Source organism: Pleurodeles waltl, chromosome 1_2 (genome assembly GCF_031143425.1).
Source record: "Pleurodeles waltl isolate 20211129_DDA chromosome 1_2, aPleWal1.hap1.20221129, whole genome shotgun sequence".
NCBI classification, from domain to species: domain Eukaryota; kingdom Metazoa; phylum Chordata; class Amphibia; order Caudata; family Salamandridae; genus Pleurodeles; species Pleurodeles waltl.
This window is the reverse complement of record NC_090437.1, coordinates 1,010,219,731-1,010,245,064: the sequence shown is the minus strand read 5'-3', so window position 1 is coordinate 1,010,245,064 and position 25,334 is coordinate 1,010,219,731. Positions and strand designations below refer to the sequence as shown.

Below are 25,334 nucleotides of genomic sequence, written 5' to 3'. Positions count from 1 at the left end.
ATTAGTTGAGCGGTTCAAGGACAGGGGACAAGGCAAGCAGGGAGGTCTCAAATGTCTGTTAATATAAACTTTTTAAGTTCTTCGCATAATAGCTGATAGGATCCAAGTGAATTTTGTTGATGGGCAGACATGAACACTGGACAAGAAAAGTTCCAGCTGACTTCAGGTAACTTTTGTTTTAACCATTAGTAATGACTGTTGGCCATTATAATGGGATAGACTAGACCAAGGAAGCATTCAAAACCCCAAAATACTAAATGAAAAATAAAAATACAGTTAAATTGGCTACATTGCTAGGTTCCCAGCTAGTTACATCCAACCATAGGTTCCAGTGGCAATGTCGCACAAGACAAATCTCCAATTTATTCCCAGCGATAGCTACAACGTGCTACAATATAACCACTGCTGACTTAGAGAAGGGTGCAAAAGGTATGGAAAGCAGCAACACATTGTCATGCTCTCTCCAGTACCAGACATTGTCACCACTGTGTAACTCGTAGGTCTACAAATACTTTTTCTCAGATTTAGAGCTTTGTACACATTTGCTCAAATCCTTTCATCTCATAGAATAATAATTACACTCTAACTCCATTAAAAAATAAATAATGATTCTAAGATTCCATTTGATTAATAAACTGATTTCTTTGTACATTCATGTGTTGCTTTATATTTTGCAACAACTTTCTTCAGCAGCCCCAATATAGTTCGGACCCAGGGTATCCTACTTCGCTGATGATTTAATTACTTGTGGAACTGATTTATCTTTCCAGAAAAAAATACAATCACGAGTGGTTGTTACCCCAGATACCAATAAAATATGTAAGTGTAAACAAACTAAGATTAAAAAATACCTACTAGTCTATGACTTTTGTTTCATGCAAACCTACATTGTGGCTATGGTGAGCGGCATACTAATGTGCCATGTTGAAAAGCCTGTGAGGCATGAGTCTTAAAGGCTGCGTCATCTACAATTCATTTTTTTTGGTGGTGATTACACCTGTCATATGGGAGGAATACTATGGTACAAATGGAACGTAATGAACAACATATATTATATCAGAAGTGTCCTGCTATCTCGGAAAGCATGTTTGAAGCAGTATCCCCTCCCCCATTGCAGAGATTTTAGTTGTGGACAACATGGATACATATTTCAAAGAGAATGTGAAATTACACCTTCTATCATGCAGTATGTAAAGCAAACTACAGCGTTTATGATAGATATCACTCACTATGACAATATTTCTGTCCTGAATCGTCCCCTAGGTTGATTATCACTATAATACACAGCAATTCAACTCACTTTGCTTTAGAAACAGCTTCTCATTCCAAGTAATACCATACTTACAAAAAAGGTGCCATTTCAATATTAGCGCCCATTTCCCTTGGTTGTAACTGGTCGAGCTTGTTCAACCAATACATCCCCTTTTGCAGCTGAATCTTTTGTGCCTCCAATTCTGGGTTGGGCCTCATTACTTCCACTACCAACATTTTCAATTGGTTGATGTAATGACAATTTCCTTTGATGTACTTAAACATTGAATCTCATATCATTTGTTAATATATTACTTTAATGCTCAGTTAATCTAGTCTTTGTGTTCAGTTCGGTCAACATATACGAGGCCACACTTTAATTATACAGAGACAGCTCATTTTGTCACTTGTGGCCTGATTCCCCATTTTGATTGTTTTGCCATTGTATAAGTGCAATACTAGTTTGCCTTTGATTTTATAATGTTCACAGTTATAGTACAGATATGCTCCTGCCTTTTGTTGTGTTTTTTTCAAATGGTCCGCTGTTAAGTTGTTACTTTGTGATAGGACTACTTCCTTGATATTTTTAAAGCATCGATATGCAAAGGAATTTTCTCAAAAATACCCCTTAAGTCTGATTCACGTGGCAACATGTTCCAATTTTTTATGAGTACCCTGATGATATTATGGCTCTTTGTGTAAAATTGCTTACCTTTTGAAAGTGGAAGTGTTATTCCTGATTCATCCAGAAACATTGTTTATGGATACATGGGGGTTACACGAATAAGAGCCTAAGCAGAAGCCAATATAAGTGGCATTACTAACACCAATAAGCATCACTGCTATCCACAGTGCCTTTTCTAGTATTTGTTTCTGATAAATTTAATATGCAATATTTATCAATATTGGAATTCGAGCTGTTTAACTACCAATAGGACTTTTGATGCCAACTGATGCAATAGGGAATGCTTTCAATATAGTGAAACACAAACATAAAAAAAGAAATCAAGCAGCAACAGATTTACCCTTGCCAGTGACTTTGCCCATTAATTCAAACTGCAAAGGTATCCTTGTGCACAACAGGTACATTTTTAAATAAGTATGTGTTAATAGGGACCGATATGTACAGTCATATATTGGGTATTAGGTAAGTTTGAAAATGTTTTCAATTTGAATGTTAGCAGATTATAAAATATTTGCAATACTTTGTCAAGTACTTTCAAACCTAAAGCTGGTTTATGTGGCAACAGGTTCCAATCTAATAATATTTAAGCAGGTATTTTAAAAACATCAGCAGCACTTGAAACTTAAACTGGATTTTTCTGTTGTTGGATTAACAAGGGCTTCAATATCTACTTCAATATTTCTTTAAATTGTGGTAAAATGTGGTATACATGAATATTAGATTCTGACTTGCAAAAAAAAAAACACTTCCACAAATACATGAATTCTTGGTACTGAAAATAAAAGCGAGTTACATGTGTAGATTACTGAAAGTTGGTAGCATGTGACTTATCAAGATTGGTCAGCAGAGCAAAAACATGCACTGTAAACAAATACCTATGTTGTGGCAGTCTACGTGCAACAGCTACATTTTGGGGCACGTTTAATGTGAAAAAAAAACTGACCTTTTCCCAGTGGACAATCTCCCAAGCACCATTCCTCAGTACTAGAAGGAAATTAAAATGACTTAATTAAAAGTGTCTGTACACATTGCTATAACACACAGGAATTCAAGATCAAATTAAAGTTTGGTGGTGTACACTCTAAATGTTTTGGAACTCAAATGTCATGCAAGTCACAGAAGAAAGGTTAATTACATTCAATGGCAGTTTTACTCTATACTTCTTGCAAGACGGTCCATCTACTTTAACTTTTCTCCCAAATTAGCAGTCTTGCCAGAGCACACAATCAAAACATGCTGAGTTGCCGACAAGGGGTTGGAGCACAGGGAACCTCAGGTGCTCACACGGAGGCTTCTCCCAATCAAGATAATGATGGGGGCCAAGGCATAAGCGCTTCCAATCAGTCCCCGCCCATCCCACCACAATCAATGTCAACACGTCAAAAGGCACATTGATGTTATTAGCCTACCAGACAGCAGCAGGTGAGTGCTGCTCAATGCCTCCAGAGGCATTCCTGCCACACCTCTGAAGGGGTCTAGCATCAACTAATAATCATCACTGGAAAAGGAAGAGCCACATAAGTCACTAGACTACTGCTACCAGTGAAAATATTCGTCATCATAATTGTAATAATGCTGGATGGCACACTGTAATAGCAAAATGTAGATGACTCAATGTTTGCATTCCGTTCTCCTGAACTCAGATAGTGGTATGAATTTTGTAAAACACTTCAGCTTCTCAGACATGATGTGTGGCCTAATAAATATGCTGCCTAATAACAATTTGCTCACACTTCTGCTTACTCCTTTTGACCTCCTCAAAAGGTGAACTCTAATGGATTTATGCAGCAGAGGCACTACCAACGTCACTATGCTTGACTTTTCATGAATTCATGAAAAACATCTTAATTAACACAACCAGAAAGGGCTACACAAAATCCTTCCTCCCAACACCTAAGCCAAATGTGATGGAGGGAAAAGAAGCAACCTCAGAAGCAGCAGGGACAGGGGCTCCTACCAATATGCAAACTCCAATCATGGCCCTAACAAAGCTGATCCCCTGGATATCATCTCTGTGTTTAAGGGGGAACTCCAGACAACAGCCAAAGGATATAATCTGGACAGGGTAAGCTAGAAACAACAAGATCACAAAGCTAGAGACATTTCAGCAAAATTCCACTACTTTTCAGAAAAGGAGAACGTTTTGACAGCAACAAAAAGCAAAGAAGAAAGACATCTCAGCTTCTCTACAGTACAGCCACTCATTTAGACACTTTTCAGAAATATTTGGGAATCAGGTTTATGTGGACATTTCCCAATCGCATTACAAATGAATTCAATAATAATGTCTATCTCTTTACAGAACAGGTAAAAGTAGTGGCACTTCTAAAAATAACCTTACAAAGTATAGAAGAGAACAGGAGTAAAGAAGAGGATGACTTCACAGCAACATTGACAACTATGAGCTTTGCAGACACATCGATAAGGACCTGAGATCAGAGAAGGAGCAAAACAAGAAGAGAAGAAATCTCAAAATGCTGTTGCTTAATGTGTGTGATCCTTATGAATATGCTTTACATGTAACAGGTAATTAAGGAACATGCTTAAGTTTCAGGGGATCTTCATTTAATTTTTATAGGTCATATTATTTTACAGAGCAGAGGCTTGGTTCACAATACAACATGCACATCTGTGAGGGCCCCTTGATGCCCTTCTATTTAAAATGCTTGATATAATCGATTTGTACAGGGGGATGAGGCTGTGGAAGTTATAGCTCATTTCATGCCATTGTGCTCTAGGTCGGAGGTTAAACTCTTAGATCCACTGATCGATAAAGGAGTTCTTCATTGATTTTCTCACCAAGGGGATAATTAGAGCATTAGCTGTAGAATTGGAGGGGATTTCGGCTAGAAGATAGGCAGATGAATGTTTCACTCAATTGTAAGTATTTCTCTGATGACTAAAAATAGAGTATAATTTTAAGAAGCACCTTACCTCTACATCTGCCTTTCTCCTCAAGAAATATGTCACCTTAAATGCTCGGTTTATATATCCACATCAACTATTATCTATGTTCACTAAATATATAAGGGCCGTAATTTGCCTGTGAGAAGAGTACAGAAATCTGTGCTTGATAATAAACTGGAGATGATTTACATGTGTGAGACCCGGTTAGTGAAGATCAGAATAAAATGAAAATAAATGAATTAATAAAATTAAACATACAAATTATTCAACAGAACTGTTCTCATCTGTAATCACCAAACATACCAGGATGACCATCATTCATAAAAACGTTCGAATAATAGCTAAGAAGAGAGATACAGAAGTTAGATTTCCAACAACACACAGGCTTCCATGAGAGGCCACACATAAAACCGATGACCGAATACTCCCTAAATACATTGAAGGGCAGAATTTGATGGACTTAATGCTTCAGCTCTCATACTTTCCTGTAGGAGAGATAACAGCCGCTGATGGGCATCTTGGTTGATTTAGCGGCGGGGGTCAATGCCTTGTCTAGAATACTAAGGAACATCATAAATTTGATCAGGTAGAGAGATATATGGAGCAAGCAAAACAGAGAGAATAAGGAATATACTTACTTCTTACATATCAAAAGAACACATTAGAGTAGCAATTGCATACTGGGGAGCAATGCCTTGACCTCTGCCATAATTTCTAAGTCTGGCACAAGTCTGATAATCTCAGCTCATGGCCTAACCTCAATACAAGCCATTATGAATCTAAGACAAAGAAAGAGGGCATGCTGACAGTTTCACCATCTCTTCAAGGACATCAGATTCTTAGAAAGAAGCAGAAACACATATTGGGGAATACCTAAAATGAATGAAGACAAAGAGGTGCTATTATCAAGAATCTGGGATGCATTTAGAGAAGGTATGCATAGTACATGTATTGGCATAAGGGCTAACTAAAAAGGCTGAGCAAACCAGAAACACAATAAAATAGAAGCTGAACTAAAGAAAATGACCCAGTTATACACATGCATACACTCACTGGCTCGTCTAAGGAAAACTACATTTAGGGAACAACTTCGAAGCAAATATAATGACTCTAGTAATAAAGCATGAGCACACCTTCCATACCAACTTCGTGAAAAAAATGGAATGGTCTTGTGTGCGAGAAATTGGACTGAGGAGGACGAAAAACTGGAAGAATTTGTAAAGTTTACAGCTTCCCTTTAAACTGTCGACAATCACTGTGGGACACATCAAAATGACTATACTGAAAGGACAAATATGGCTAAAGTCCCTGAGATGTGGGTTGAAAAGTTAGAGATGGGCATTGCAGAAGACAAAGTAAAGCAGGCCATTCGAAAACTCAAAGTGGGCAAGCCACAGGTTTAGCTGGCTTTACAAGCTGGTTCTATAAGATCTTTACCTCCGGCTAATCCGTTTAATGGCAAAACTATGTAATCACCTCGCACAAGTATGAAAGTCATACCTTTCATGAGGGAAGCTGACATTACAGTGAAACTGTGAAAATACCTCAAGCCACATTTGTACAACAGACCAACAGCACTGATCAATATTGATGATAAACTATACAACAAAATGAGTCACTACACTTGAATACCCACCCCTGGGGCCAGTCCACCCTGACAAATCAGGTTTTCCTAGGAAGACGTAAACTCACTATAATGTGAAGAGAATAGTCCACCTCATCAAAAATTGAAAGAAAGTCCCAGCGATATTAGTTTTACTCAATGGTGAGAAAGTTTTCGACTTAGTGGACTGTTTTGTCTTTCACTCTAGTCCAACACAGCACAGGTTGAAGTCTAAAACTTCCAACTGTGGTAATGACATCTATAAGACCCAACATCAAGAAACGTGCTCAATGGTAACATATCAAACTAGTTGAACAAGTTACTCACCTTTGGTAATGCCTTTTCCGGTAGAGAATATCTAATCGCAATTTCTTCACCTTCTGAATTTCTCCAGGTACCAGACTGGATTCAGAAGGTGGCAATTCCCTTGCACAGACAATTGGCATTGTGCGGCTCCGCATCGGATCTGTCCCACCCCAATGTGACATCATGACCTCTATATGCACACCACCTTTGTGAACTGAGGTCAGTTTCTTTCTGATCCCTGTCTGCATCGATCGATGTGGAGCCACTGAAATCAGAACGAGGAAGTGTAAAGACTACCAGATTGAAACATTAGTAATACACTGTATGAGACCATCCCACAGGATGGGAAGAAGGGTCAATCAGGAGGAATCTGCGGTGTCTTTTCAGGAAAAGGCAATGCCGAAGTTAAGTAACTTGTCCTTCTGATAGAAACTTCTAACTGCAGATTCCTACCTTTGTGAAACGATACCAAAGCAGTACCTGTACCTCGCCAGGTGGTGGGTCTGTGGAGTACATCAGACCAGGAAATCCTGCAGGACCGATCCGGTGAAGTGTCCTTCCCGCCAGGCCTGGCTGTCCAGGCAATAGTGATTTGCGAATGTGTTGAAGGAAACCCATGTAGCTGCTTGGCACATGTCCAGAACTGGCACACTGTACATCAGTGCCACTGTAGCAGCCTCTGAAAAGGTGAGCTAAGCACGTAAACCTTCCAGGGGCTGCTTCTTCTTTAGCCCATGGCAGATCTTGATGCATAACACAACCCATCAGGAGATAGTCCTCTTTTGAACTGCTTCACCGTTTTTTGCTCCAGAGAAATTGACCGAAAAGTTGGCCATTTTGTCTGTACTCTCTGGTCTGATCAACATAGAAGCAGACACACTGAACATGACCCGCTGCCCTGAGCACTCATCCTGCTATGCTGCTTGTCTGGCCATAAATGCACTTCTACAAGGTGAAGTCAGTTGCTCTGCAGTTACAGTTTCATGTGCAGTCCAGCGATGGGACCTGCCACCCGCTCAGACAGAGACCCACCATAAACCTAGTGTCCAGATGGAAGATGTCCTCGGAAGCGGTGGCGCACCCCCAGTGCGTACACCAACATGTTTGATGTATTGCGGATATAACGGGGTTCCCCAGTTGTTTTTCCTTTGGTTTTCCTGGGGGGTTTAGGGGTGTGAGGGTCTTATTTCCTACACAGCTCATGTTCCACACAAAGCACCACCAACATTCCAACTTGTAAGCCTAATACTTCAGTACCACAGAGCATTACCACACGCTCTACTAGTACAGAGGGTCTTAGACTCCAGTGTATGACTTGGAACATAAGAGGCCTCAATAACCCTAGGAATGGGAAACCAGTCCTTTCATATCTAAACAGGCATGGAGCCAAGTTGGGGTTCCTGCTGGAGACCCATCTCTTTCCACGCACTAAATGAATGTACATATGCCGCTCCATGGGGGGTGAACCGTTTCTTCGCTCATTACAACTCTTATTCCTGAGGAGTGTGTATCCTAATACATAAAAGTATTCCTTTCATGTGTAGAGACTGTCTCTGACATGGAGGGTAGGTATCGGCTGGTAAATGGAACCCTAGCCAATAGACATTAACTAGCAGTACTGACCTGTGTACCTAACATCGACTCCCCAGAATTGTATCACAAGCCATCTGCTCACATGACTCGCTTCCAGGCAGACTATTATAATAGGAAACAACTTCAGTATCATATGTCACCCTTTACTAGACACCACTGGTTCCACTGCAGTAACAAAACCTTGTTGCCTACAGGAACTTACTGAGCTACTTGACACCTTTTAATTAACAGATGCCTGGCGTGCTCGCAATCCACATGCTAAAGACTAAACACTTTTCTCTGCACATAATGTATTGACCCGGATTGATCATTGGTATATGTCACAAGGAGCCCTACTATGGCTCACAGATATTGCTCACAGGCCCCAAACACTCTCTGACCATGCCCCTGTTGCGGACACATTGCTTATGCCATGTCGGGGTCAGTCAGTAAAGCACTGGCACTTCCCAGAGAACACACTATACAACGAGGTTTTCTATACAGAAATCTGTGATGCCATCCAAGAATACTTTATGACTAAAGTTGGCTCAGTACGGTTTGGGAGGCTTCAAAGGGTTATATAAGGGGGTATGTATTGCCAAACATCCAGGGGTTCTCCGGAGCATCTGCAACAACCTGGGTAGGGTTGAAAGGGAACTACGAGACATGAACCTAGCTGGTATGATTGACACACCTATCTCTCAGCTGCCTGACCGGTCCAAACTCCTGCAGGAGTTTTGTGAACTAGTAGAGAGAGAAGTAGCCTATTTGGGTAAATACACCAGAGCGTGCCAATACAGGGAGAGAGAAAGGATGGGATGAACCCTAGCACAACATCTTCAATCAAATATCACACCACATATGTGACAAGCATTGCAGCAGACGATGGCACAACTGTCATTGATAACGTCACTATTGTTCAAACATTCTCTGACTGTTATCAACACTTATACACTTCCTGCTTCAGTAAAAGTGAATCAACACTAGCAAGCTACCTGGCCAAAATCTCTATGGTGTGGCTCATTTCTAGACAGCAGCAGTTCCTGGCTGCCCCAATCACGTGAAGAAATAACGCATGCCATAGATGCCCTAACTGGAAGTCCCTGGGTTGGATGGGTGCACTGGGAACTTTTGTAAGGTATATAAACACATCCTCTCCCCCAACCTCTGAAGGTGTATGTCAAATCTCTTCAGACAGGCCCCTTCTCTCTGTGAGGATATTACCCTATTGTTGAAACGTGGAAAGCAGGCCCACCTCTGCACCTTACAGACCATTATCTCTTCTGAACCATGACAACAAGATATTGGCCAAGGTCCTAGAAGTACACCTGTCTCACCTGTTGGAGCACATAATCTCTTCCATGCAATCTGGGTTCATTCCGCACTGCTCAACATCAATAAGCCTTTGCACTATCTTTGTAGTCTTAAATCAAATCTCCCCTACTCACCCTGTGGCAGTTGCACTACTAGATACTGAGAACGCCTTTGATTCACTTGAAAGACCATTCCTGCGGGAAACGCTAACCAAACTGGGAATGCTTAACAGTTTCAGTGACCTCACTATGCTGCATTAAAAGTAACCCACGCACGCTTGTGGGTGAATGGCACGCTCTCAGCAGCTTTACCAATAACTCGAAGCCAGGTGCCCCATTTTCCCCTTACTTTTTTTTTTTTTAATACTTGGACCCAGTTGTTAGGCATCTGCAGGAGTGCCATTTGGGCAGAGGTCTACAGTTTCAGCACGGCCCGCTTTTTATAGCTATTCCTAAATATTCCCATATCGTTAACCAACAACTTCTTTGTCACCCTATGGGACCTTTTGACACTCCTCATCTGGGCGAAACCCCAGCCACGTACCCCAACACTTCCCTACGAACATGCCAGCTCTGGGGTTCCAGACATGCAGTTGTATTATTTAGTGGCCGAAGCTAACTTTGCCTACCACTGGTATCACTCTGATGCAAGGATACCATATCTTAAACCAGAAAAGGCACAGGAACCTAATTTACCTCACTCTTCTCTTCTAACCCAAGGACTCCCTTGAGACCCCACAAACATACAGACCCTCTCTACAACATGCTGGGCCTGGTTCAAACTCTGGCGATATTTAGGCAGGGGACACTATACTTCCCATACATACCACTTAGAAACAACCCATGTTTGCCACTCACACATGAGTGCTTAGTGCAACAAACACTCACTGCCCATCAACAACATGTGGTAGGTGACCTTTTCCTGTACAACAGAATGAAACCTACCTTAACACTCGCAAAGGGAGCCTGCATGACACTCATGGATAGATTTGTATTCCATTGGCTGCACAGCCCCATGCGCGTCACTCTATCAGCCTACCCAGAGAAATCTCCTGATTTCCTGCCCCTGTCCTTGATAATGTCTACCCCAGATAGTGTCATGTTGATCTCCTGTATATATCATACATCGATGCAATTAAAACCTACCAGCGTGGAGAAATGCAGAACAGTGTGGGAATGTGACTTGGGGCACTCCCTTCCCGATAAAACTTGTTACTATTGCTGTATGCAAACCAAACTAGTTTCCAATAACTACAGATACAAATTAGTCTATTATAAATGTGTACACCGTGCGTCTGTGTAGCTAGGTCAGGCAGGTGATGTCACAGCCCCCTCCTGATAGGTAGTCACCCTGCTAGGTGCCCAATCCCCCTTCCAGGGCTATCTAGGGTCTCCCTCTTTGGTAGGTCCTAAGATTCGACGTGCAAAATTCCAGCAGGACACCTAAGGTGCTGGTCAAACTTGAGTCACAAGACCACATTATTGCCCAGAATGTAAATCACATCACACTGACTTTGCACACTTGACCTGGCACAGTGCTGCCATTAAATTGTATTGGACTGACATGTTCTCCACTGTATCCGCTATGCAAGCTATTGAACCTAAGTCACGAATGGCTCTCTAAGGATATGTTAAACCATTGGATCTGAACCAGCAAAGCTTTGCAGCCATTGCCTTAATACTGGCCAGGCGACAAATAGCACTTTATTGGGGCAGTTCTGGACTCCCAGCTATTACTGCCTGGCTTCGAGATATGACATTTTGTGACACTACTTGACCTTTACGCCTCCCTGCAACCTATTCCCTCCAAGCTGGAAGATATATGGCAGCCACTTTGAGATTATCTCTTGACCTTGTGCCGAGATGGAGAGCAGACAGATGATGGTCAATTTGGCTCCTCCGTGTACTTTATACTGTAAGAATCGTAAGCTATCTTATATTGTAAGTAAGCCACTACATCTTTGTACTCCACACTATCTGATGTACTGGTGTGGTTCTTCATGCAGTTTTTTAATGGATCTAAGTATGGAGTGACATTACAAATTAGCAGCTGTGTAACCTGTTTGATTTATCTAAGTGATAAATAAAGGTTTAAAAAAAAAAAACATATTAGCAGACCACCTTCCTATAGTCAAGGCAGTGGAGACGTTCTCTCACCTGAAATGTGAGGCGGTGCACAGAAATCCGGCAATGATTTATGATGGATTAATCTATGTAAAAGGGCGTAACTACTTTGGGCAGGAATGCCGCTTTCATCCAGAGGACTAGTTTGTCAGGGAAGAAAAGTGATTGTTGGTACACGGACAATACCTGGATTTCACTCACTCGTCTGGCTGATGTCATGGCAATGACGAATGCAGTCTTGCTGGTTAGCAGACGAAGAAGACACCTGTATATTGGTTCGAAGTGCATGGACATCAGATTAGGTAAAAACCAAATTAATGTCCCATTACGTCATAACTAAAGGTGTTGGTGGGAACATGTGGGTCAGCCCGTTCAAAAAGTACATCACAATGGGTGACTTGAAGAGGGATGGATAATCCAGTAAGCGCAAGAGGCTGAAAGTGTCAAAAGGTAATCTTATATTGTGGTCACAGCAAAGCCTTGCTGCTCTAAAATCAAGGAAAACAGAAAATCTGACAACTGTGCATTGAGGTGTGAAATATCACATCACAAGAAGAACACAAAACAAACGTTTCCCAGTGTCCTGCATACACTGCTTCAGTAGATGGACATCTGTCTGCTCGGATAACACTAACCACCTCAGGAGGAAGATTAAAAGCCATTCACTGTTACCTCTCAATCTGCACGCATCAAATTGCAGATTGTGCAGGCTTTGAAGCAAAACGTGGCCTTGTTGCTGTGAGGGGAAGCTCTCCCAAAAGAGCAGCCGGATTGGACGACGTGCTGAAGGCCAGAAGTTACAGGTACCATACTCTTCTCCCAGCTAAGCCCTACTTTGATAACTTGGGCCTGGTCTCTCGAACACTCTGAGAAGGTGGGGCAAAAAGGTATACAAAGTATCAACCCCAAATGCTGGAGGAAAAAATTGAAGAGGAAGAACTGCCTTGGGAACTCAAACGAGCAAACGTTTTGACACTGCGTGTTCTCTGCGGTGGAAAGTTCATTGAGCCAGGGTTCTCCGCATTTTTGGGAAAAGCACTATGCCACCTCTGAGTGTAACCACCATTTATGATCCACTAGGCAACAACAACTGAGTTTGACTGCCTTGGCATTAAAAAATCTTTCCAGAAGCTGGGTAAGCAGGGAGATATTCTGAATGTTAAGCCACTTCCAGAGAGGCAGAGCTTCCAGCCACCAATCCTACTGTCCTGCATGCCATATGAAGGAAAGTACCCTCTTTTTGACATGGTTACCCCCACTTTTTGCCTGCTGTCAGTGTGTTCAGACTGTGTTCACTGGGATCCTGCAAACCGGGACCCCAGTGACTGTGCTTGCTCCTTCTAAATTTGGTTTCTTGAAATTTCACACACCCCAAATTTGGCATACTGGTGCCCCCATTTAAGACCCTAGTATATGGTACCCAGGGCATTGGGGCGCCAGGGGTTCCCCATGGGTTTCAGCATGTATCTTGCCACCAGGGGAGCCCATGTAAAATGTGTCTGCAGACCTGCCATTGCAGTCTGCATGAGAAGGTGCATGCTTCCTTTCACTACAGGTCACTGCACCAAAGGCCTCTGGGAACATCTGAGTAGCTAGGTCAGGCAGGTGATGTCACAGCCCCCTCCTGATAGGTGGGCACCCTGCTAGGTGGCAAATCCCACTTCCAGGGCTTCCTCTGCATCATTTACTTCATCTTCTGGCCACTGGAACTGCAACTGGACCCTCCAGAAACCGACAATCTGCACCCACAGCGATGGCTCTGCTTGCAGCATTGTTTCCACAGCTTCTTCCAGCACCTGCAACATTTCCCCGGCTGTGCATCCTCTGAGGGTGACAAGTCTTCAGTCTGCACAAGAAGCAAGAAGGAATCTCCCTTGGGGTGAAGGAGTCACTCCCCTGCATCCGCAGGCACCAACTGCAACAACGACCGGCTGCAAGGATCTCCTCTCCTCTACAGCTGCCTGAATCCTGCATCACAGGTGGTGGTCTGGAAAGGCCCCCTTCGTCCTCTCTAACAGTTGTCCAACTTGGGAGATTGTAAGCTCCTGCCTCTCCACGCAGGATAGTAGCCCCTTGCACAGCGACTCTTGCAGCTATCAAGGCTTGTTGGCATCTCCTCCAACGGATCTTCAGGCTCGTGTAGCCAGAGCCCCCAGCACTCTTCCCTGCGATGCAGTGTTCACCATATGCCAGGACAGCTTCCTACACCATATGTAGGTCATGTTGCAGTGAGTACTTGCACCCGTTCACCTTTGATGGTCAAGGGGAATGCTTTCAGTGTAAAGCAACTCATTTGCAACTCCAAGAAGTCGATAAGGAGGCAAGCTTCAGCCAGAGACCAGAGTCATCTGATCACCAGCTCTCCCAGACGACTTCCCCCTGCACAGCAACAATGCATCTGACACAACTGTTAGCTCTAGGTGGGGTAAGATTGGGGCCGATCCAACTGCAGTTGTGTAGCCACCACTGCAGGCTTTATGCAGTCTCCTTCGACACTTGGATGGAGTCTGTAAGGATGTCTTCAGATCCAGCAGGATGCACAAAGCCAAGAAGCCCAGAAGCCTCAGAGCAGCTCTCACTGAGACCGGGGTTAAAGGATGAAACATTTGGATCATAGCCTAAATGTCCTGGACTCGTTGAGGCAAAGGGATAGCACGGAAAAGCACCATATCCTGGATAGAGACAATGGGGGGCGGGGGGCAGTTGTGAAGGAGACCGGTGTGGCTTCAGTACATTCCTGGATAAACTCAATGTCAATATTTTGTCCGTCATCCAGAGGTGGCTTTTGACTGTTTGGTGCATACCTGCTTTCAGTAGCCAGTCATCAAGGTATGGGAAGACAGGTATTCTCGAGCTCTACAGATGGACTGAGACTACCACCATCACGTACGAGAACATCCGAGATGCACTGGTAAGGTCAAAGGAGAGCAGAACTAACTGGAAGTGTTCATGGCCTACCTGAAACTGCAGGTAACACCTGTGAAACTACAGGATGGAAATGTGGAAGTGTGTCTCCTGCAAGTCTATCACTACCATCCAGTCACCTGGATCTACAGCAAACAAGACTTGGGTCAGGGTGAATATTTTGCAGCTCTTCTTCTGGAGAAAGAAGCACAGAAGGTGAACATCTAGTATGGGACAAAGACTTCTATCCTTTTTCTGCTTCATAAAATAGCAGGTGTAGCAACCAGTCCCAATCTCTGCAGCCAGCATCCTCTTTATTGCTCCCTTGGCCAAGAAAGCCTGAACTTCTTCACAGAGTATGGACCATGGTCCTAAAGAAGGTTTTGTAGTATGGGTGGTATGTCTGGGTGATAGGACAGGATGGGCAAGGACTATCCGTGTTCTACAATCTGGTGCATCCATTGGTCTGAGGTTGTGTTCCTCTATCCGGGAAGGTGAAAGGTGACATGGTCTCCTACAAGTGCCACAAAAGACAGTCCAGAGTGATTTTGTGGTGGCTGCAGGAGGAGAAATTCGGGTTGGGTGTAATGCATTGTCCCTGGGGGCCAGAAAGCTGTCTGCCAGCTCCCCAGCCTCACCCTTGAAAGACCTGTTGCTGCTGAGGCCTGTACGGACGTCAGCCTCAAAACTGGTGGTGTTATTGAAAGAACTGATAAATAAGCTGTGTTAGGTCCACAGGGCGAGCAATGGCTTTGCACACTTAGGGCCCAACTACGAGTTTGGCAGTCAGAAAACCCGACCGCCAGAGCAGTGGTGAGCAGACCTCCATCGAGGTGGCGGTCTCCCCAGCGGCCCTATTACAACTTTCCCACTGGGCTGATGGACAGAAAGGCCAGTGGGAAAGGTGTGGCAACATTGCCGGCGGCAATGTTGCTACTTGCAGTGTGCACAAGCACCCTTAAAATGCACACACTCTGAAGCAGACAATGCACATTTCCAGGGTGCTGTGCAGGGGCCCCCCTGCGGTCCGTGCGGTGCAGGGGCCGCCCTGTGGTCCCCTGCACTTGTTCTCTGCCAGTCTTTTCATGGCGGTCAGGCTGCTATGAAAAGGCTGGCAGAGAACATGGCTGTAATCAGCAGGGCGGTGCTGAGTTCAGCGCTGCCCTGGCTGATTACAACTAGGACCGACATCAGCCCGTCAGGATCACTGATCCTGGTGGGGACGGCGGTAGGTTGGCGGGTCTGCCCACCAACCTTGTAACGTGGCAAGCCGACCGCCACTGCCCAGGTGGTCCAACCACCACTGCGAGGCTGGTGGTCTTGAGACCACCAACTTCGTAATCGGCCCTTAATTTCTACACAGCCAAGTCAGCGTTCACTTCAAAACGTTTTGAGCCACCAAAGGGCAGTCCATGAGGGACTGCTGCTCTTCCAATGAAAGGCTTGAAGAGCGAATTCAGGCAAGGCACCTAAGCACCACACTGGTCACAACTGTGATATCCAGGCAGTCTGTTGTGTCCAGGCTGGAAAAGGTGATGTATTCTGTAGCATCTTGACCATAAAGGATCAGACGTGGAAGTGCTTTTCTGACTTTGCCTGAAACAGATGGTAAGATTTCCACCACTCTGTCTCACAAAGTGTGCTAATACTATCCAATGAGGCATCAGGTGATGACGGATCACAAGGCTGGCACTGGAAAATACCCACCTAACTACATTTTTCATCTTCTTGGATTCCCTGACAGGTGGGTGGGTGGTAGGGAAGGAACAGATGTTCAGGCAGCTGGATAATGCATGCATCACCAGACACTCAGGGGTGGTGCGCTAAGCAGAAAACCAGAATCTCCAGGAGTAGGTCAGTGACATCTTCCCACCTGTCAGCTTAATGGCAGGCAAGACCCTGTTTTTTCCCCAGGAGCCCAGTATATCAATAAAAGAATCACTAAAAGGCAGCAGCACTTCTTGAGTACTAGCTGTGGGGTTCTGGACTTCGATAAGTACATTGGTATTGACCTCCTGCATGGGTAATGTTAAGCCAAGGACTTTGCAGCTCTCCTGATGACAGTAGAGAAGGATGTGGATTGTCCAGTAGTCATAGGGTTTGAAGAATTTAAACCAGTGTCAAGGGAGGTGTCAAACCCTTTAGCGACTTGTAGGTCCTCAAAATATTGTCCTAATCAAAAAACCTCTCGCCACACCAGACTAGGTGAATACCACTCTGGTGGACTCAACCTCACAGCGAATTCCTACAATTATTTTTCAGGACTAAAGCAGGGATCTAGGGTAATATAAAGAAACCATGGAAAATCGCTGAGTATTCACCTACTTGGTACGGTGAGGATGCGAATGATGAAGCCTGCCACGATACTTTTGAGTGAGGAGTCCTCACAATATCTTTTGAATCAGGCTTCAGTGATTACGTTGAATCAGTACCCAGGAATGTTACTGTAGGTCAACTCTTCCCGTTTGAGCCATGTTTGTGATATAATTTACTATACAGGAAGATGTACTTGGTCCTCCTCTTCTCTTATCTATGAGCACAAAACTCACAATATGGTCTGCATTAATGGCATATATTGTTCCAGAATTGACCCACATCCATTGTCCCAACTATATCTTTAGCATTGGCAATAACCTCTGTGAATAACTTCCCCGGTTTTAAACCACACTCGGATCCCTGCAAAATCCATACGGTCCAGTTTTGGACTCAAACATCTCAGAGGCGGACTGAGCATCCTTTCTGAAACTCCACTTCCAGCAAACTAAAAGCACAGAGGATCATGCTACCATCAGTGGCCTAGGCAGGCCAACCAAGCTTGACAACCCAGCCGCCGGTAGCTCCAGTAAAGTGGACAGCAAACTTGCAATCTCTCGTGCAGGTATCCAACAGCTAATAGACAGAGGGAGAAAGACGGGAGCCCCCGGCCCAATCGCAGTTCCTCAGGCCATCTGTAAAATGGATCCGCCCAAGTGGGTGAAAGTCATAGCCTCCCTCTTCAACCACGCTCTGGCCACCAAACCAATCTCAGAATCCTGGAGGGGATCCATAATCTCTCCAATACACAAAGGAGGTGAGAAGTCGGATCCCAGTAAATACAGACTGATTGCACTCATAGACAACGAAGCAAAGTACTACACCAGGGCTCTCCTTGAACATCTGGTCAACTGGGCTGGTCAAGAACCAATAATCGCCCCAAACCAAAGAGAGTTTACCAGAAACTCAGGCAAGGGCACCAACATCATGGAATTATCTCTCATATTAGACTCCTCAAAGGCCGCAAAGCTCCCACTCTATCTTTAGTTCATCGACTTCGAAGCAGCCTTTGACAGCACCAATCGAAACAGACTCTGAGAGAAACTTAAATGCTGGAAAATCCCACAGAAACTGCTGAAAGCCATTGAGACCCTGTACACCAGCACGTGGGTCAAGATTAAACTGGGCAAAGGATCAAACCTATCCAGGAAGAACCCGATGACAAGAGGCCTTAAACAGGGCTGTGTCTTTGCCCCATGCTAGTCAATCTCTTCATGGCAGACTTTTCATCAGCGCTATCTTCAGTCAACTCCCATGCACCACGATTGGGGAAGAAGCAACTGTCAAACCTGCTATATGCAGATGATGTTGTACTGCCCAGTAGAACAAGGGTAGGCATGCAACGTCTCCTGAAAGCCACGGGAGACTACTCCCTTGAGAATGGTTTACAAATCAACCACAAAAAACAAAAATCATGATAAAAGGCAAGAGGTCCCTGAAGGGGGTTAAAACCTGGGGGCTGAGTGGAACTGTGCTTGAAGAAACAGCAACCTACATATACCTAGACCTTCTGCTTGACCATCACTGCTCTTTTCTCAGACATAAAGAAGAATTACGACAGAAGGGGTGTTGTGTAGCCATTCTAGCTATAGCTCCATGCACATTATTTTAACACACTAGACCAAGCCGCTGTGCACTCTAACCTAGATATATTTTATGCGGCTCTATTTTATTATTGTTACAATCGCAACTTTTACGGTCTTGTTTTATTTTCTGTTTATCTAACTGTTTTTGCCTAGGCCAGCACTCTGTTCTCAAACAAGACATTCTGCTCACTCTGTGCTTCTTCCAAGGCTACAGCACAGTACATTGCAGGTGAACGTGGTATAAGTTTAGTCTCCTACATTTGTAGAAAACACACATCCTTACATAGGGACATTTTCTCAGAACATCAGCTGTTTTATTATAAAAACACTTCCCTGTCCTTTACACGTTAGAGGGAGATTCCAGCCAGAGAACCATGACTGTATGCTGATTGCCGAATGCTTCGTTACAGATGCTAACACAGACCACAGGTCTTTGTTCAGGTATGGGGTATGATGTCTTCCCAGGGGAACATGAAGGGTAGAATTAGAGCGTAACACGCTGTGCTCTATCATAGCCTAGGTAGGAGTTAGTTTATTGACCGTAGTAACAATACAATAGCGTTATTTTGATGCTTCACTCTCCTTGTCACAATATTAATACTATCATGCTGTGTCGTTCTGGTTATTGCAGCTCATGCTTTGCTATCTAAAATGCAGTTGTTTTATTAAAGTCATTATTGAAACATATACTGCCTCTTCGTCATTTTATATATGAGACTAAGGTAACCGAAAGAAACAGATGAGACCTGACTGACCACGGCTTCCCTGAGAAACTAATTATGTCATGCGCTCGGCTGCCCAGTCACCCCTGCTCCTGGGTAGGGATGAGGCACTGCTAGTTGGCCGGAGCAGAACCCGGATTGGAGCGACAGGTGTCACCTGCAGTGGGTCAGACTCAGTCTCCCCACACCGTGGGCGATTCTGCCGCTCAAAATCCAGTAGTCTCATTAGAATAATGAGAGCCTACGCGACAGGGGGGTGCACTCTCCTGGGGCTTTGGACACTGTCAACAAAACTGGACAAGTACACACTCAGCCCACTACTAGAAGTTGCACGAGCTAAGGTAGTTCCAACATTAGCCTACGGAAGTATTGCACTCCACGGTAGGGACGCAAAGGTCATGGATGCCACAGTAGTGAGCATCTACAGGCAAATGTTAAAGCTCCCAAGGCACACATCACTAGCACAGATAAGGCTGGAGTTTGGCCTACTCAAACAGTCCCCAAGCAGGGAGAACAGCATTCACCAACGTTTTTCACAAAACACAGACACATGGCCACAGACACCATAAAACATGACATCTGGGAAGAAATAATGATGAAACCCCATTCACCAACAAGAATATACCTTCATATCTCAATAAAGCAGTTCGACATCGAGAGCCCATGGACTTTTGAGCTTAACCAAAAGCTTTTAAAAACTTTAACCAAAAAAAACAACAAAGCTTCTGTCCCTCATTGAAGACAAGACAGCTCTCGAGAAAAGGCACCACGCCTGGCTAGTTCTAAACAGCTTTCTGATCCTAGCTCCTCAGTCCTGTCTAGGTGAAGTTTTAACCCACAGTATCAAGAAGAAATACTTGCTCTATCGCTTGGGGGTTCTCCCATTAGGAATCCATGAGAGTCCATGGCAACGGCCACCAAAAGAAGGCCTTTGCCAGCTCTGCAGATTAACACCCAAAACGGTGCCCCACATGCTCTGCCTGTGTCCCAGGTCCATGGAGGAGTGCCACAGGCTTCTGAGACTGGTGTGGATCCATCTGGGGGTCTGTACATGCAGACACGCAACAGTAATCTGTCTTAACTCCACCAACTAAAAACTGATCTCCCACACAGTGAGATATCTGGAGGGTGTGGAGCGCGCCCTGGCCAATGCATTCACGGCTGACAAGACTCCGTAACAAGCCTTCTGCCAGGGAGCATAACCAATAACTGTCCCAGGATCAATGACACCTGTTTGAACGGGATACAAGTCGCATGGTTTTGTTTTTATGGATCTATTTCTTTTGAGAGCAATGGTTTGATTTTATGTGTTTTATTGTGTTTTAGCGCAATGGTTTTCATTAACTAGGCGCACTGATAATAACATTTGATTATACTGATACTGAGAAAAAGGTGGTCGAGAACATGGTCCTGCTGTACAGAAACTGTAATGTGTGGTCTTATTTAAGGCGTTGAGAGCTGCCAATACTGCTAAATCTTCATGCTTCTTTTGTCTTAGAACTTTGTTGACACCAGCCCAAACATATAGAGCTTTTTTCAATATATCAGATAAATGAAGCTTAGGCACAGCCAATGAAGCTTAGGCACATGTAGACCTAAGTTTTTGCCTGCCCCAAGTAATTTGTTTTTTTTGGTTTAGGTCTAGCAAATGATAAATACATTTTGACTCTATAATTTTCCCAATGGGTTTATTTGGTCTATGCAATATGAAAACGAAGTATTCTTAATACACTGGCAGGTTATTGAGATTAAGGTCACTATTGCAATACTTGACAATTGATAAAAACATAAATGCATGCTTTACAAGAAATGGTGGAATATGCAATGTAATTTGCATCAACAGAAAAGGAATCCAGTAAATTCCCCTACTGAATTTTAACGATTTAAAAAATGTACAACCCCTGGACACAGGGGAAGTGAAGTTAATGTGAGATAGGGACATTTAATTTTGAAATATTTTCTTTGGAATTGAATTATATGAGGTATGGGCTGTCATTGCTGCAATAAAAAATTCAACATGAAAAAGAAGAAGCATGAATGAATTAGTGTATGAATGTGTGTGGTTTTTCTTTAATTTTTTTTGAATAATGGTGAAAATTGCAAATAAATTGTGAAAATTCGCAAACATTCATGGAAAACACTTGTCTCACACCCCTGGTGCCAGGGTACCGTCACCCTGACCCCTTATGCCACTTTCAATTTCAATTTTCATCTCCCCGTGGACCGTGGCTTATGAAATCAAATGGCGGTCATACATTTTTAGTCAGGTTGCAGTCAGCCAATTGCAACACTTCTTTTCACACTCGTATTCACAATTTTGCAATGAATTACAGCCAGAGATATACAAATTTATTTGACTTTAAATATCTCCTAAAGTACTGAATGAATTTACACAAAGTAACAAAAAGCACAGCATCTGTGTACCGGAGCTAGCTTTATGACAGATTTGGTGTAATTCTGTCCAGTGGTTCGGGCTTTAGAAGTGTTGACAGGTCTTATGGGAATTAACATGAAAGATGCAATATATATATATATATATATATATATATATATATATATATATATATATATAGTCACTTACCCAGTGTACATCTGTTCGTGGCATGTAGTGCTGCAAAATCACATGCTATGCATTATTCCGCCATCTAGTGTTGGGCTCGGAGTGTTGGAAGTTATTTTACTTCGAAGAAGTCTTTTCGGAGTCACAGGATTGAGGGACTCCTCCTCTCAGTCATACTGCGCATGGGCATCGACTCCGTTGTTAGATTGTTTTCCCGCAGAAGGGTGTAGGTAGGAGTGATAGAGTGTAGTAATATAAATGTTGTATAATTATATGCTATGCAGAGACTAAGCAGTTACTCTCCCCAAGAAATGCGGTGGCTAGCCTGTAGGAGTTGGAGGTGTTTGAAAATAAGGTTTTTAAGACCGCTTGACCAACACTGGCCTGTTGCTTTGAAAATACATCTACAAAGTAATTCTTTGTAAATGTATGTGGTGTAGACCATGTGGCAGCTTTACATATGTCTGCCATTGGTATGTTTCCTAAAAATGCCATAGATGCACTTTTTTTTCTAGTGGAATGTGCCTTAGGTGTGATTAAAAGTTGTCTTTTTGCCTTGATGTAACATGTTTGTATACATCTAACAATCCATCTTGCTAATCCTTGTTCAGAGATAGGATTCCCTTTATGTGGTTGTTGAAGAGCAACAAAAAGCTGTTTTGTTTTTCTGAATTCTTTAGTTCTATCCACATAGTACATAAGAGCTTTTTTAAGGTCAAGAGTGTGAAGGGCTCTTTCAGCAATTGAATCTGGCCGTGGGAAGAAGACTGGCAATTCCACTGTTTGGTTTATGTGAAAAGGTGATATCACCTTTGGGAGAAATTTTGGATTGGTTCTAAGTACAATTTTATGTTTGTGTACTTGGAAAAAATGGTTCTTCAAGAGTAAATGCTTGTATTTCACTAACTCTTCGTAAGTAACAGCTACTAGGAAAGCAACTTTCCAGGTTTAGAATTGAATCTCACAGGAATGCATGGGTCCAAAAGGTGGGCCCATTAATCTGGTGAGTACAATATTGAGATTCCAAACAGGAACAGGTGGTGTTCTGGGTGGAATAATACATTCTAGTCCTTCCATGAAGGCTTTAATAACTGGGACTCTAAAGAGTGAGGTATGTTGTACAGTTTGTAAATATGCTGATATGGCAGTAAGATGAATTTTAATAGATGAGAAAGCTAAATTTGATTTCTGTAAATGAAGCAGGTAGCATACAATATCTTGTATTGATGCTGTGAGAAGGTTAGTATTTTTAGATTGATTGTAATAAACAAATCTTTTCCATTTGTTAGCATAGCATTGCCTAGTTGTAGGCTTGCATGCTTGTTTGAGAACTTCCATGCATTCTAATGGAAGTTGTAAGTATCAAAATTCTATGACTTCTGGAGCCAAATCGCTAAGTTGAGGCACTGGGATTTGGATGTCTGATTTGTCCTTTGTTTTGTGTTAACAAATCCGGTCTGTTTGGACGTTTGTAGTGAGGTACTACTGAGAGGTTTAGGAGTGTTGTGTACCAATGTTGTCGTGCCCACGTTGGGGCTATGAGTATCATGGTGAGAGATGTCTGACGCAATTTGCTGACCAGAAATGGAAGTAGTGGGAGAGGGGGGGAAAAGCGCAAGCAAATATCCATAACCAGTGGATCCATAGAGCATTGACCTTGGACAGAGGGTGTGGGTGTCTGGATGTAAAGTTTTGGCATTTTGCATTTTCGTTTGTTGCGGATAGGTCTATTTCTGGTATCCCCCACTTTTGAAAGTACTGATGAAGTACTTGAGAGTGAATTTCCCATTCATGTATCTGTTGGTGTGTTCTGCTTAGGAGATCCGCTAGCTGATTGTTGATTCCTGGGATGTATTCTGCTAGGAAAAGAATTTGATTGTGAATTGACCATTTCCATATTGTTTGGGCTAGAAGGGACAGTTGAGATGAACGTGTTCCACCTTGTTTCTTTAGGTCATACATGGTTGTCATATTGTCTGTTTTTATCAAGACAGTTTTGTGTTTGAGAAGCGGCTGAAACGCTTTTAGGGCAAGGAACACAACTAATAATTCTAAATGGTTTGTGTGATAATTGAGCTGTTTTGAATCCCATTCCCCTTGAATGGTAAGGTTGTTGAGATGAGTTCCCCAACCTGTCGTTGATGCATCCCTTGTTATTGTGGTCTGAGGCACAGGGTCTTGAAATGACCGCCCTTCATTAAATTGCGGAGATTCCACCATTGAAGGGACTTGTGCGTTTGGCAGTCTAACAACACTAGATCTTGCAACTGATCCTGTGCTTGAGACCTCTGCTGTGAGAGGCACTGCTGTAGTGTCCTATTGTTTAGTCTTGCATGCGGTACTATTGCTATGCAGGATGCCATCATTCCTAATAATTTCATGATAAATCTTTCACTGTATAGTTGATTTAGCTGCATTTGTGGTATGAGATTTTGAAAAGCGTGTACCCTTTGTGTATTTGGATAAGCTAATGCTTTTTGCGTATTGAGAATAGCACCTAGGTAAGGCTGCACCTGTGCTGGTTGAAGATGGGATTTTTGGTAGTTGAGAGTGAACCCTAGTGTATGTAGGGTCTCTATTGTGTATTGAGTGTGTTTTTGACATTGTATAAAATTGATTGATTTTATTAGCCAATCGTCTAGATACAGAAAGACATGAATGTGTTGTCTTCTTAGGTAGGCTGCTACTACCGCCAGACATTTTGTGAATACCCTTGGGGCTGTTGGTATGCCGAATGGTAGAACTTTGAGTTGATAATGGTTTCCTGCTATCACAAACCTTAGGTATTTTCTGTTAGCTGGATGGATGGGTATATGGAAATACACATCTTTGAGGTCTGATGCAGACATGTAATCTTGTTTTTGTAATAGTGGAATGACGTTCTGCAGAGTTACCATGTGAAAGTGTTTTGACAGGATGTATAGATTAGGTGATCTGAGATCTAGGATGGGCCTGAGAGCGCCATCCTTTTTGGGAATGAGGAAGTATAGTGAGTATACTCCTGTTCCTTGTTGAGAATGTGGGACCAATTCTATTGTCTGATTTAGTAGCAGCAATTGTACTTCTTGTTGTAACGGAACATTGTGTTCTGGGGACAGTTTGTGATAACATGGAGGAATGTTTGGGGGTAGAAATAAATTCTAGGCAATAACGGATAATTGACAATACCATTGATCCATGATTTGCCATTGGGAGTGGAATTGTTGCAGTCTGCCCACACAGGAGATGTGTGGGGTTGAGGGTTGGTAATTAAGTCACTGTTTTGATGGGGTAGTGACTTCTTTTGAAGTTTGGAACTTGCCCCTAGTTCTGAAGTATTGGCCTCTATAGGACCCTCTAAATTCCTCCCTCAGGTACTGCTGTTGCCCTTGTTTTGTCTGGGAGGTAGAAGCCTCTGTGGATTGTAGCTGGAATCCTCCTCTGAACTGTTGTCTGTGAAAGGAGCCTCTATAGGGTGTTGTGTATAAGGCTCCCATTGCTTTGGCAGT

The 25,334-nt window shown here is 43.2% G+C and overlaps 1 protein-coding gene across 5 annotated transcripts in view; it reads right to left on the bottom strand.

The window, feature by feature from the left end:
• Nucleotides 1-25,334, bottom strand: part of ATP8A1 (ATPase phospholipid transporting 8A1) — a 944,803-nt gene that overhangs the window by 747,309 nt on the left and 172,160 nt on the right. For all 5 annotated transcript variants that reach the window (XR_011194335.1, XM_069201769.1, XM_069201775.1 and 2 more), the window contains exon 6: nucleotides 2,880-2,920. Coding sequence is in view for 4 of the 5 variants with exons in the window: in XM_069201769.1 (XP_069057870.1) it covers nucleotides 2,880-2,920 (41 nt within the window). In the remaining variant the exon portion in view is untranslated. The remainder of the gene's footprint in view (nucleotides 1-2,879; nucleotides 2,921-25,334) is intronic.